The sequence below is a fragment of the Coturnix japonica genome, chromosome 24 (assembly GCF_001577835.2).
Source record: "Coturnix japonica isolate 7356 chromosome 24, Coturnix japonica 2.1, whole genome shotgun sequence".
In the NCBI taxonomy this organism is placed as follows: Eukaryota; Metazoa; Chordata; class Aves; order Galliformes; family Phasianidae; genus Coturnix; species Coturnix japonica.
In genome coordinates, this window is record NC_029539.1 from 1039907 (window position 1) to 1053549 (window position 13643).

The 13643-nt window shown below is 43.9% G+C and overlaps 1 protein-coding gene across 1 annotated transcript in view; it reads right to left on the minus strand.

Moving 5' to 3' along the window:
- LOC107324097 (rho GTPase-activating protein 32-like) overlaps positions 1-13643 on the minus strand; it is a 64792-nt gene that overhangs the window by 12773 nt on the left and 38376 nt on the right. The window contains exon 2 of the mRNA XM_032449063.1: positions 6052-6160. Coding sequence (XP_032304954.1) covers positions 6052-6159 — 108 coding nt within the window. The 5' untranslated portion in view covers position 6160. The remainder of the gene's footprint in view (positions 1-6051; positions 6161-13643) is intronic.

A 13643-nucleotide genomic window follows, 5' to 3' on the forward strand; every position in this document is an offset into this window, starting at 1 on the left:
GCTCATATGTAAAGCAGCTAATTTGGTGAATGGAATCCAAGGCACAGAGTAAGCAACTTGGCAGCAGTCTGACCCTGCTCTGGCAGGGCTATTGTGACTGGGAACAAAACTCACCTCGTAAAGCTGGCGGATTTTATGTCATGATGGGATTTCTTAAGTGGGCTTTAAAAGACGCATGGACTTGCAGACTAATCAAACGCACCCAAAGAATGACAGCTATTTCCAGCAAAGCAGCCCTATGCTTGTATATTTCATAGCAACTGCTTGTTTCAAAGACAAAAACGGATGTAACGAGCAAAAATGAGTGGCTGGCTACCGAGGACAGCATCAGCATGATAACTACCTGAGAGCTTTAATGCTGTGTGGCTGTAGGCAAGCAGCAGTGAGTGCCTCATTGCCATTCACAAAGAGGTCGGCCCAGGGAGCTGCATGTAGGGTACACAGCCCCATAGAATGGTTTCTGGCTGAGAAATGTACTTTAAGAACAAAAATCCCACATACAATATGCGTGGGAAAGGCAGCCAGGGTTGGAATCCTCCTTCCATACAGCTCACAAAATAAATTTTAGAAGAAGGCCAGAGAAAAGAGAGCATCTAACACTCACAAAGCTTTCATTCCTGCTCCTTGCTGGCTCCAAAAATCCCACCCCAAAAACTCCATACCCTGTTTGATGCATGATTTCTACAGCCTATTGTTTCACAGAGGGAGGAGGGGGTCTTAATCACAGCTCACTCATAAAGGACCTGTGGGGCTTTGGGTGCCAGAATGCAATTGCTCATAGCACAGAAAACTTGAAGGATTAATTCAGGCTGTACTCAGCCAATGCCACTCCTCAGTCCCCTGTCCGTACGCAGTGCTCATGTAAATAACAGCGCTGCACTGCATTATGTTACAGGTACAAATCAGCTTAGAAACCAAGGAATTTTCCCACTGTGGTGAAAGAAACACTAGGAAGGCAGGAAAACCAGCAGCCTGACAGTTAACCCAATAAATCAGGAGCCAGTGGAGTTAATAGGAATTCATATTTATGCATGTAAAACCAGCCTGGGCTCAGCTTATACAAGATCTGGTTCCAATGGCATAAAAGACATAGCTGCTATATAATACACTCATTTTGCAAACCCTTATAATAACACAGCAATGTGAGGAATGTGTCTGTTTGCAACACGCAATTTATACCATCACTATCCATAAACCGCAGCCCACGAGAACAAAAGGGTCAGCCCAGTCACTGTGTTCCAGTGCTGCCCAGCACAGCTGGGCTGGGGATCCCATGCTGCTCCAGGGCCTTCAGCCAGAGGAGAAACAGTGAGCAGAGCTGACACAAGCATTCCTGCACTCGTATCTGAGGTGACAGTGAGCTGCAGCTCGTGCCATTGTGGGTCAGAACAGGACACAGCAGTGGCACAGGGATGCAGCCTGTACATGCTCCTGCTTAGCACACTATGCAGGTAAGTGCAGTGCTCCTCCCCATTGCACACAATAGGGATGCTTTGTAACTACTGAAACATTTCTATATCTGAAAGCTTCTATTTCATTCTATTTCTTAAAGAACCTGCAGGTTGGCATTCAGAGCTCAACATCAATATGTAAAGAAACACAAAGAAATTGTTAACAGAAACTCCACGTATCCCCATCCTTTGCATCCATTCTTGCAGAAGCCACAGCCAAGACCTGGGGCAGCTCCGGGATAAGGACTGTACAAAGAATGAGGAACAAGCCCAGCTCTAACAAGAATGAAATCTTGCTTGAAACCTTAATCATCCACCAAACTCTACATGGTTTTATAAACTGCATTTAAGATTAGTTTCCTCCTCACTCCTGTCCCAAATTTTAGAGAGTGATATATTGAGGTCTCATTAAAAAGCCTTCGTTACAAACCATGCTATGTTAGCTCACCCAGTATCAAACACTGAGAACACCACAGTTCTCAGAACCCAGCTGAACAGCTTTAAGAACAAGGATCATTATAGGGACTTCATGCAGGCAAATCTCACCCCTGTGCCATTTGGAGGCTTGCATTTCTCCTTAAGAGAATTCTACCAGCATAAGCTAAATGGGGTGATAACTGCCAGCTGTCTGCCTGCTTGTTCAGTTATTCATCTGCCAGAACCATGGATTATTAGTGGTTTCCCATTTGTAACTTAGAGGTTCCTGCATTGCTCTTCTAGGCGACCTGGTTTCAAACCAGTAACACTTGGGGATGCTGAGGTTACCATTTAATAACCTCATCACTAATTGCATCTCCAGATTCCCAAAGTGACTGCTGAGAGGCGTGGGGTAGAATCCCTGCTGTATGTAGAAGAGAACTCCTGGACACATCCAGAAGGGATGTACTCCTGATGGATGCACTGTGGGCAATGTAGGATGAGCCCAGCTGGAAGGATGCACACTAGCACTCTGCTCAGGGAAATAAACTCACCACAGCTTTAGGGACTGGAAGATGCATCAGACACTGCAGAAAAAGCCACCTTGCTCAGAAACATATGTCATGTATACATATATAAAAGAAATCCTATTTCCAGTTGGACTCAGTACACTCACCTTATCTCAAGTGCAGGACTGCCTGCAGTCTTAGTGCAGCTCCAGGTGCTATCATTCTGAGGCAGCACCATTTGAAAGAAGCACATGAATAAAGAGTTCTACATTCATTTCACTCTTTTAATTCTGCTTCCCCACTAAATTCTGACTAAATCCTGCTACAGGGAGAGGCTGCTTTTATAGCACGGCAACTCTGCACCCACAGCAAGGTGCTGAGAGCAAGTCAGATAGTCAGTGACAGAAGGCAAAATGCAAAATTAGGTAAAACTATCAGATTACACTGAAGTTAATGATAGGTTGAGAGCAGCTGTTTTGTAGGTTTGTGTGAGAAATCTTATTTAAAGGCTCTCTTTCACGACTTTATTTCTTCTAGCAATAGAAACAGAGCACTCTTCAGGTCCTTACAAGGAAAAGATGCTCCTTTCCTGTACGGTAACATAATCAGCTCAGAGAGATGTTAGAAAATCCATATGTTACAACATTACTTGGCTCAAACATGGCTTTGTCCCCAGAGCTCACAAGTATTTCACAAAGAAAGTCAGCATCATCAACTGCATCTTTTGAAGTGGAGCAGAGAAAGAAAAAGGGCACGTGTGAAGGTTACCCAGCAGCGCAGTGGGACCTGGGGGCTGAGACATGAGAAAAGTGGTGCAGATAATATTGCTACATTCTAAAAATATAGAAAATAATTGGAGGTTGCTATAAAATACAGCAATCCTTGAGGATCGGTCAAGACGTGCTATGACCTAACTCCTATGAAGGCTGTCCATCTGGTGCTGCATCTAAGTCAGTCTGACTCTAGATTATAGAGCTCCTATGGAGCTGAAGGAGCCACCCAAAGTACCAAAAGCATCCAGATCTTCCTGGAAAAACCACCTGCCTTTGTGCTAAACCACAGAGAACAACAGCTGAAAGTGCAAATTAGAGTCCTACAAAGGATTCTAAAAACTCAGGTATCCATGATTAGCCAGTAAGAATGGAAATATTAATAGAGTTTCTGTCCTATCTAATAGAAAATCCTTTAGTTTACTTCCCATTAAGAAGCAGCTTTGGAAACAAAGCACTCACATAAATTAATAATAAGCACTTCCAAACACACTGCAGATAAAAGGGGAGGGAAGGGGATGCTCACCTAACCGTGAATGCATAAATCACCTTTCCTAAAGTACAAAAGCATGTACATAGGCAAAGTTTGAGAGACAACTGAATGAGCACCACAGACCTGTCTGTTGTGTCAGAGCTTCCCAAGCTCTTTGCACTGTTGCTAGTCTCAGCAGTTCCTCACCTGGCAGAGTGTGACATTCATTCCAAGTGACAAAGACTCGCACCCAGTTGGGTCTCCAGCTGTCTACAATGAGAAGCAATGGAGAACAGAAAACAGCACAGCTACATCCAACTTCTCCAAGCTCTTACAGCCTCCATTACCCAAAGGCTGAAATAAGAAGCAACAACAAAACCCGTTTCTAGGATGGAAATTTGATTCACTTAACACTAGCAAGTGAGGTTTCTATGTTCATCTACAATGTATTCAAGCCTGCATGAGGTCAGAACACCACAAGCCACTGTAACTACAATGTAACTACATTATAACCACTTCGCCCTGTGCTCCACCATACGAATGGCAACAAATCTCAGACCCGAATTTCCTTGGGGAAAAAAAAAACAACTGACTACAACAACCATAGAATAACTCAGGTTGGGATAGACATTAAAGATCATTAAGGCCAAATGTAACCCAACCATACTACCCTGAGTACCCTAACTCTAAGAAATGAAGTATGTTAAATTGCATCACAGGTGGAGAATGAATTAGAGATGATAATCAAGGCACACCTGGAGGTTACAGACAGCACTGTGTCATCATACAGTGACCCACACGAGCCCTGGCTGTGCAGTGTGAAGAAGCTCCATGCTCTGAGGCTGCAGCACACACTGCTGGCCAAGCAACACTGATTAGAACTGGCAGTGCTCTCACACATGCAGCATCACTGAGATCTGCTGGCCAACATTGAGAGAAGGAAATGAAATACCTGCAGATAGAGGGAAAAAAAATATATCCAGGAAGATGAATATTTCACCCAAAATGTTCTTCCTCTGATCCAGCCAGATATTAATGGTGCTTTAAACCTTAAATAATCCCATTGGGATGAACATTCACGTTCCACTGGGCTCTCAATGCTCTGTTTGCTTTGTCTGTCTTGCTGGATTCTTCTACGGCTTCGTGAATAGCACCAATTCACTTAAACCATCTCTCAGAAAGGCTTGTTCAGCCCGTGAAAGTAAGCTGAGTTGAAATGCAGGCTCTCTCACTGTAGGGCACAGTGTAAGGGTTGGGTACTTTAAATCCTTCCTTTGAAAGGTTGATCAGGAAGGTGCTGATACAGGAAACACAAATGCATACGTGACAAGGTCGATGCTTCAAGAGGAAGAAGCATTTCAGATCTTCTATGGGAGAACTAGGAATCCCAGGTTGTCACATAAAGACTGAGAAAACCTAAAGGAATGTCGCAATGTTTCCAGATAAGCAAGATGGAGTTAGAACCCTGTTTCACGGCACTGTTGATCCTAAATCCATATGACCTGATGCAAAGGAAAAACTGTCACTGGTCTCACATCACTGTAATGATGTTCAGCCCTGCAGCAGCAATCCCACCCATGAGCATTCAGATCTCCCCCTTGTCCAATTGCATTGCAGAATGCAATTTCCTCTTCTGCTTAGGATGCTAATGAAGCAATTTAAAATATATGAAAATAACAAGCAAGATAGGACACCTGGACACTTCTGTACTGAAGCAAGGCAGGCCAAGCGTCTGTAAGATAAGATAACTTCACAAAACCACCTGATCAACTGCCTAATTTGGCAACTAAATAAAGTAACAACCTCCTGCCCCAGCTCAGCAAGTTCTAGAGGAGATGGGAAAAGAGGAAGCAAAGGCAGAGAGAGGTGCTCCTTTAAAAAAGGAAACAAATCAGGGTAGTGCAGAAGCCTGCAGCCCACAGCCCATTTGCAGTGCTGTGATAAGAGCAGCGCCTCCGAGCTTGCTTTTCTGCAGTTCCTTTCCCTCTGATGCCAGGTTAGCTTTTAGGTTAACATTTCACTGCTGTAGACTTTGCCAGCTTTCTGCTAAAATAATTCTCTTCCACAATGCTGCATGCTTCAAAGAGCATGTTTTTACAAGAAGTTCCCTTCATGCTCCGAAGTCTTGCTGAAAACAAGGTTAATGCAGACTGAAAATCGTTGTGACATTACAGACCTTTTAATTGGTTACCAGACCTGCTTTGGGGCACACATTAATAGGGCAGAAGCGTTATGCGTGCTCCTTCTCCCTCCCCCTTGACAAAGCGCCAGAGGAAGGAAAGTATTTTGGTCTTACTGAAACTACTACACAACCCATTTAAAAAGCTGAATTTCAAAGAGGAAGAATCAAAGCATGATATCAAACAACAGCCAGCAGCGCTTGTTATTCAGAACGAAAGTCACACATACAAAAATGCAACCAGGTGTTTTACCATAGCACTGAGGGTCTCCTCCCAGTCCGGCCTCTCTCGGGGATGGATGCTTCTCTGAAGCTCTGGTACAAAGTCATCTTCTTCTGAATGTAAAGAGGACTTCATCATTCTGAAAAGGAAGACAGACAGGTTTGATCCGTGGTCGTCTATGCAGGTCTTAAAGCACTGAAAGACCTTCAGACTGTTTTAATGAGCTGCTGTTTGCTCATGCAAACACCCTTAGCCTGTGAGAAGCAGACACTGAGTCCTTGGCTAATGGAAGGTGCAGCATCATCTGCTGTGGCTTCACTAACAGCGAAGATTCAGGCAGGCTTTTATTAGTAGATGACATTTATTGAGAGTAACTCATTTGATTATCAGTGCTGCATCCACAATTAAAGCAAGCAGCTTATCAAAACGAGTGCTTCCTCAACTTTAAGACTTGAAAATAAGACTGAATTCACACCTTTAACTTCACTTTGGATTACAGATCAATTTCCCATACACTCCTCAGGTTTATGCCGATCCCCCCTGGATTTCCCATCAGAAATCTGTTCTCTTAATAGCATTTCCCACCAAAGCCAATGCTTTCCTTTTGACAAATAAACTTCCCACGCGTCTGAAACGCTGCCAGCACTGCAGGGCTGCCCAAGGACACCGTGCCTCCTGCCTTTAGGATGCACACACACACACACTACAGCAAAACGAGCCCACGGAGCCACCCATAGGAGGTCTCAATTCAATGTTACCCAGTGGTAACAAACTCAGCAGCTGGGAAACAGTCAGAGGAGCATGGAAGCATCCTCTGAAACCAAAGGGATGTTACTGTAGCTAAAAGCAGGCAGCCATCGTTACAATTTATCCCGAAGGAAAGACAGGAGTTGGGTGGCCAGGCACCTCCTTGTCCTCTGTCACTACCCAGAGCAGAGCAGAAATGAAACAGAACGAGGAATATCACATACACGGATATCCACCAGCACTGACGTAAAACACGGACACGTTCTGTAAACATTAAGGGACAAATGAAACCCTCTCTGTTCCATACAGCCCACACTTGGCTATTTCACAGGAGCTGTAATTGACTGAAAATTCACTGCAATTTAATATGACCTGTAATGACAGAAATACCATTGTATTTGAAATGCCACTTCTTCAGCTGCAACGCAGCTCTCTGTGCCCATCAAACAGCAGCCGACACCGTTACATTAATCACAGCTCTGCCCGTACAGAGGTCATTAAGCAATCTCTCTTCAGATGACTGAATCCTTCTTCGGTGTAAACTGGGAATCAAATGTACTGGAACAAATGTTTGCAGGATGTTTCACAAAAGGCACGGCTCTCTTTCACACCCATTCTTTAAAGTTCTCTACTAGGTCAGGCTTATGAATTTCAAGTCAGAGCTCGTACACCTGTACATGACACAACTGTATCAAAAAACACCTAATGCCCATTTCCACGTTCTCAACCCTGATTTGCTAACTGTCATTCATCTCAGCACTGCTTGCAAGGAACCAAAGCCCACTATTGCAGCCCTGCACTACTGGCAATAGGTGAGCATCGATGCCCTGCAGGACAGCTCATATCCCTGCCTGTATTTACTGACTGTGAGATATGGGAAACGCTACCCATTGCATGCAGGACTGCCAGAACCCTGATGCCACTTCACTGCTGATTGATGGCTCTCCCCCAGGAACACGAGGTGCTGACAAATTACATCCAGAGATGCCTGATGGTTTGGAAGCCATGTGATAGCATGGAAGCACCAGGCACTCTGAGCACCAGACCCCTCATATCACACAGATAATTGTCTGCCTGACAGATACTCATTTCAGACCAGCTATATATTTCTTAAATGAAATGCCAAGCCTGATCTTTAGGTTGCACTCCCCCCGTGGGACACTGGGCAGGTCAGCATTCCCTGCTGCTTCTCCCTGAAATGACTTTTTCTTTCTGACCTCAATTTAAGCAGCAAGAGCCGATGATAACTGATTTATTCATTTATTTATTATGTATACAGCACTGCTGTTGTGCTGGGAGGTTTCTCAGCCCACAGAAAAGCACAGCTCTACCCCATGGAAGCGATGATTCAAAAGGATTTAGAGCTCCACAGAAAGCGATGCTTTCTGAGATACAAATTCTACCCAAAAAGCTGAATTTAAATACGGCCTTTGCTGACACAAATCTATGCTTAAAATCAACGAGCTTCAAATATTATCTGATAAAAATTGGAATTTATGCCACTCAATTTGCACAAAAGAAGCCAAAATAACACAGACTTTATCAGGGTGCTAACAACGCTCTGCAGATTAATCCTTGCATTGCTTGCAGGGAACTGTGCATCCACTTGGCTCATCTTCCTTGCTCCTAGCAAACATGTTTGTCTTCAATGAGCACTCTTCAGTTTTGACGCTATTAAAAGATACTGCTCAAGAGAGGGGCAAAGAGCAGGGGCAGCAGGCAGCAACCAGAATGGAACTGTGATGTGCTGCTGCAAGTTCAAGAGGCAATGATTTATGGGCACCACTGTGAGGATTAGGAAGATACAATGCATACATGAGATTTGGGGTTCCTTTAGGCTCCAATAATTCACTACAAGCGAAGCATGGTGCAAAAACCCTCAATCCACTGCATATTAAAGGGCAAATGTAACAACAGCCTGGATGCAGCATCCCTGTCTGTCCCCATGCAAGAAGGTAATGTTTGTAGGGTTTAACACCTGTGCAAGAAGTTGGAATCTAGAGAGAAACATCAGCATGTCTTTATTTCTGGCCTCAGACTTAAACCACAAAAGAAAAGGATATGTGCTACCATGAGAGAGACGGGGGGAAAAAATGAAACCAGGAGACACCCACCCTCCACCAACCCAATTTTCCAAGCAAACTCTATATCCATGAAATTAAAATAACACAGTGGAAAGGAACAAATAATTGTGCAATATGGGAAGTGGAGATAGCTCGAGAGCCCCAGGGACACTGAAACGAGATGGGAATTGAAGGCTGGTAGTGCTGACCTGAAAGAGAATTTAATTTCCCATCTCTTAAATCAGCATTGTCGACACCTTGCTGATTACATTATGTCTGTCTGTATTATATAAAATAAGCTTTCTGAAGTCTGTCTCAAGGTTCACACAGAGTGGAGACAGAAAAGACCTCCAAGGTCAGCACAGCTCATAAATAAACACACCTCATAAACAAACAGATGGGACTACATTTAATTCTTGACCACTAAATGAAAACCTGGCATAACTAAATGGCTTTCTGTGATTGATTCTGCTAAGTTGACAGCTACAGTGGATACTTTTAATGCAAGTTCATCATTAGGAAGCCAAAATTTGATTGTTTGGGAAGCCACTGGGTAAGAAAAATGAATAGAGAAACACTAGACTACAACAGAAGAACCATTTAAAAATCCTGTGCTGCTACTCAAATATGAGTCAGCAGAGACTAACCTTAATTTCTCTGAGCGACTCCACACACTACCTGTGCCAACAGGGATGCATCTGTTTAGCTTTAGATGTTTATATCTGTGGTTTTCAGCTCCTGATGTATCAGTGATGGTTGGAGAACTGCTGGGATGGGGCAGCAGGAGCTGAGTACGAAATGTTCCTTTGTGCCATGCAGCTGTTCAGTAAGCACAGAGCTTTCAAGGATGGCTCTGCTCCTCTGTCACAATGTTGGCAGCTTTGTGTACCCAGCCTCAGCCAGCTGTGCTCTGTCTCAGCTCAGGAACACCCATAGCAAGGTACTTCAGTAAGCAGTGAGACACCCATCCACACTCTGCAAGGGGCTGCAATGGTACTTAAGGGCTCTGCTGAACTTGGCTTTAGTAATTTGCATTCAGGTTTTGCAAAAGGAGGACTTCTTTGAACACTTTATGAAAAGAATATTTGGCTTTTACATGCTCCAAGCCATACTCTTAAATATTATAGAGGTTTACTGAAAAAGCAATTACAGAATCCTCATCATTCTGCATACATGTATTATTGGACAAAACCACTCTTTCCTCTGGCAGCACATAAAAGGCATTGTTTTACTAAGTGCTTGGTATTTTCTTCCAGAACACACTGACAGTCAATTAGAAAACTTATTCTTTAAATAAGCTTCTCTTATCACTTTTGCCCTGAGTAAGAATTAGGAAAACACTGAGTTCTCAGCTTGGCTTCCTCTGGTTTGATTCAAGAACACGTGAAGGAATAAACTGTCTCTATGGAAAAAGAGTACTGGCCTCTCATTTACAATTAATGAACTGCTATGAGCAGCCCTGATGTTAGAGCACAGAGATGGGGAAGGATGGCTGCTTTTTGAGTCCATGCTTTCTTCTGGGCACGGTTTCATTTCATGGCTTCCTCACTGCCCAACAAAAGCCATTCCAGTTTCCACTGGAGCCCTTAAATACCATAACACAAATCAGTAATAAAAACCAGCTGCTTACAGCTAATCCAAACGTGGAAAAGTTTTGAAGTTTACCCCAAAATTACAAAGCGTGACCCAAACTCAGATCCAAGGACATTCATCTGGGCTCATTTCTCATTTCCTTGTAGTTCAGAGGTAACACAAAGCCACGATAAATGTAATCCTTCCTAATCCAAGCATATACTGGAAAAATGATGCTTTCAGCGCATGAAATGATCAAGCACCATCAACTCATCAGTTGCAATTAGGCTCGTGTGCTGTTAACATGACAATTGTTCATAACACGAAACAACACTTGCAACTTGTCTGGTCAGATAGCTGCTTTGCAGGGAAACCCCATCTCTGGTCAAATACAAGCACAGAGCTGGGCATCATTCCCACAGCAAAGCCTCCCTATCTGCCCAGCTCACTACAGGGAACACATTGTGGGAGAAATCAGGGGAGAACATCCAGAGATGAGCACTGGCAGGGACAAGAAGGGAAATGAACTCTGGGACACCAGAACCTGATTGACCAAATAAAGAATGAAAGATAAGCAAGCATAACAAACAACTTAAGAGTAGTTCCAGCCATTCTGCCTTTAACAACTTGTCTTAAATGACCAGCTGACCCAGCATCCTATTTACAAAGCACTTCTGCTATCACTCCACGTCAAAGGTATCAACAGCAAAGAGGAAAATGCTCAGTTATTTTCATGCCTGCAGATCACTACTAATATGCTGCACTGTTATTTCTATGGCATGGTTCTTGACCCCTTAAATTGAATTAAAGGGAGATCCACAACTATAATAAGCCATATCTGACCAGGTTAGGGGTCATATGGCCACAGTAAGTGCAAACTATACTGCAATTATTCCTGCTGTAGCAGAGATGTGTATTCTAAACAAGCAGGTCATTCTGAAGCTAACATGGATGAGAAAGTAGATGGAGTTACCAGGACAAACCTGCAAGGACTGCTTATCTACTGCTTGCATTTCTGATGCATGACATGAAGAAACAAGTGGCTGCAGAGCAATAAATAAGGGGTGACAAGTGGAAGCAGCACCTGCAGACTGCAATTAAAGGTGTTATACAGTTCCCACCCTTACCTCGTGCAGAACCTGTCAGCACTACAGACAGACCCAGTGACAGTGTAGCCTTCAATTACCACAAATCAGTTACTTTGCCCTCTTGGAATGATTTGCAAACATTAAGTATCTTTACCAGAGCAGAAAAGAGATGATTGATCTCCCTTCAAGTTCTCAAAGATCCAGCTGCAACCACTACTACCCAGTCATTTTCACCTTCAACACCCACATATGCATTTTTGGTACAAAAGCATTCAAGCTGGCACACACGTCAGCTGTGAATGGAAACCCTGCTGTTAGGTTTTCTGCTGCCACGGAGATGAACAGAGAGAGAACAATTAGCCAAGGCTTCAGTCTAATTTAGCTTTATTTTTCTTTTTGGAGGAAAGACTGAGAAATGGCATATCATAAAACAAAATATACTCCAAAGGCTACACCGAGAAACACAAAGCTGAAACACCATGCGTAAAGTCTATTACAACAGCTTCTGATCACTGTCAAGTACCCAGCAACCCCCACGATGCTGAGCTATACTGGAATATGTCAGGAGACTAAAAAATGGCACGGCGAGGACTATCTACATTGCAGCAGACAAGAGGTGAGCAAGGAGAATAGCTCCATTTCTCCAAAGACTCACACTAACTGACAGCTCAAATAACCTGCCCAATATTTCAGAGGAAGGCTGAAGCTTCCACCAACAAGCTTTCCATCAGCCAAGTGCTCCAAGAACTGCTGTTGGCCTAACGAAGGTCACAAGCACCTCATTTAGCCCCAGCTCACTCTCGCTGGGATACAGCAGCACAAAGATCTTAATGCGCTCCTCTCAGAGATCTCCCTTTGGCTTTGACCACCTCCTATCCAGTAAAACCTCAGTGGGTTTCTGCAGATGCCATCCTGATGTGCTTGCACAGCTCTTCACACTGAGCGTGGAGACCCCGGACATTTATCTTAGCTTGGCAAATGCTGGAGCCAATGACCTGAGATTGAATGGGCACTGCAATGCTTCATCATGCAGCATCACCAGGTAACCAGTTCAATCTTATATCAGGCAGCACAAGAAAGTCCTTGATATACCTACCCAAGCATCAACTTGATTTTAAAGACACCAAAGGAGTAGGGAGTGAAGTACATACATACACAGAGATGATCCAAAGGCATTCAAAAACAAAAAGGAAACCAACCTTCCAAATGCATTTCATAGAGGATGAAAAACAAAGGGTGTTAAAACTAAGCAGATGCCAACAGCAGAATGCAAGAAAAAAAGCAAAAGCAAACAAGGTTTTTTGTCCTCTCTGCTACAAGATCCAATGTCTGCATTCACAGACTGCTGCTGTGCAGGAAGATTAATAATTTTCCAATGCTAATATTATGGTAGTAAAAACAACTTACTGAGCACGGGGTGAATCCTGCTTTCAGGACATGCCTCACTCACCCCAACCACGGAGTGACAGCATGGGACCATCTGATGGAGTTCTGCTTGGAGCCAGCACAGTAACAGCAAATGCAGGAGGTGAGAAGGAAGGCATGAGACTGACTCAAGGCTCCAGGAAGCAAACCACACAAATGACTGTTGAGTTGTGCAATGACTCAGCAGGAAAAAAAAAAAAGAAAAAAAATAGCAGATTGGGCAGTCTTTTCCATAAGAATTAATATCTACCATCAAATACGGTGTAAAATAAATGAAGAGAAATAAGAGCACCCAGCATGGAACTCTGCAAGGTCCCATAAGCTCAGTGCACAAAGGTGCTGCTCTTTCACCTCCTCAGCCATTCTTTATTGCTACCCTGCTCACCTGAGCAAGTAGAGCAGCAAACTGAGCTGGCTTAACCCCTGCTTTGCCAGTGCTGGGGAGGCTGATAAACACACTCCTCTGCAAAGACAGGCTCTGCTTTGTGAGCAACACGATAAGAAGCTGCAGCCAGGAAGTAAGCCAGGTAAGCACAGAGTGGAAAGAAAACAGCAGCCTGGGGAATACAGCACTGCTCAGGATGGAGCTGGGCTGGGGCAGCTGCTCACTTCCCCAGCCCACAAAGCCAATGAATACTGACAGGACAGACATGACACGATGCTTCTGCATGGCCACTGCTGCTCTCTTGAGAAGGCAGCATGAAATTCAAGCTCCTGTTCTACTCGC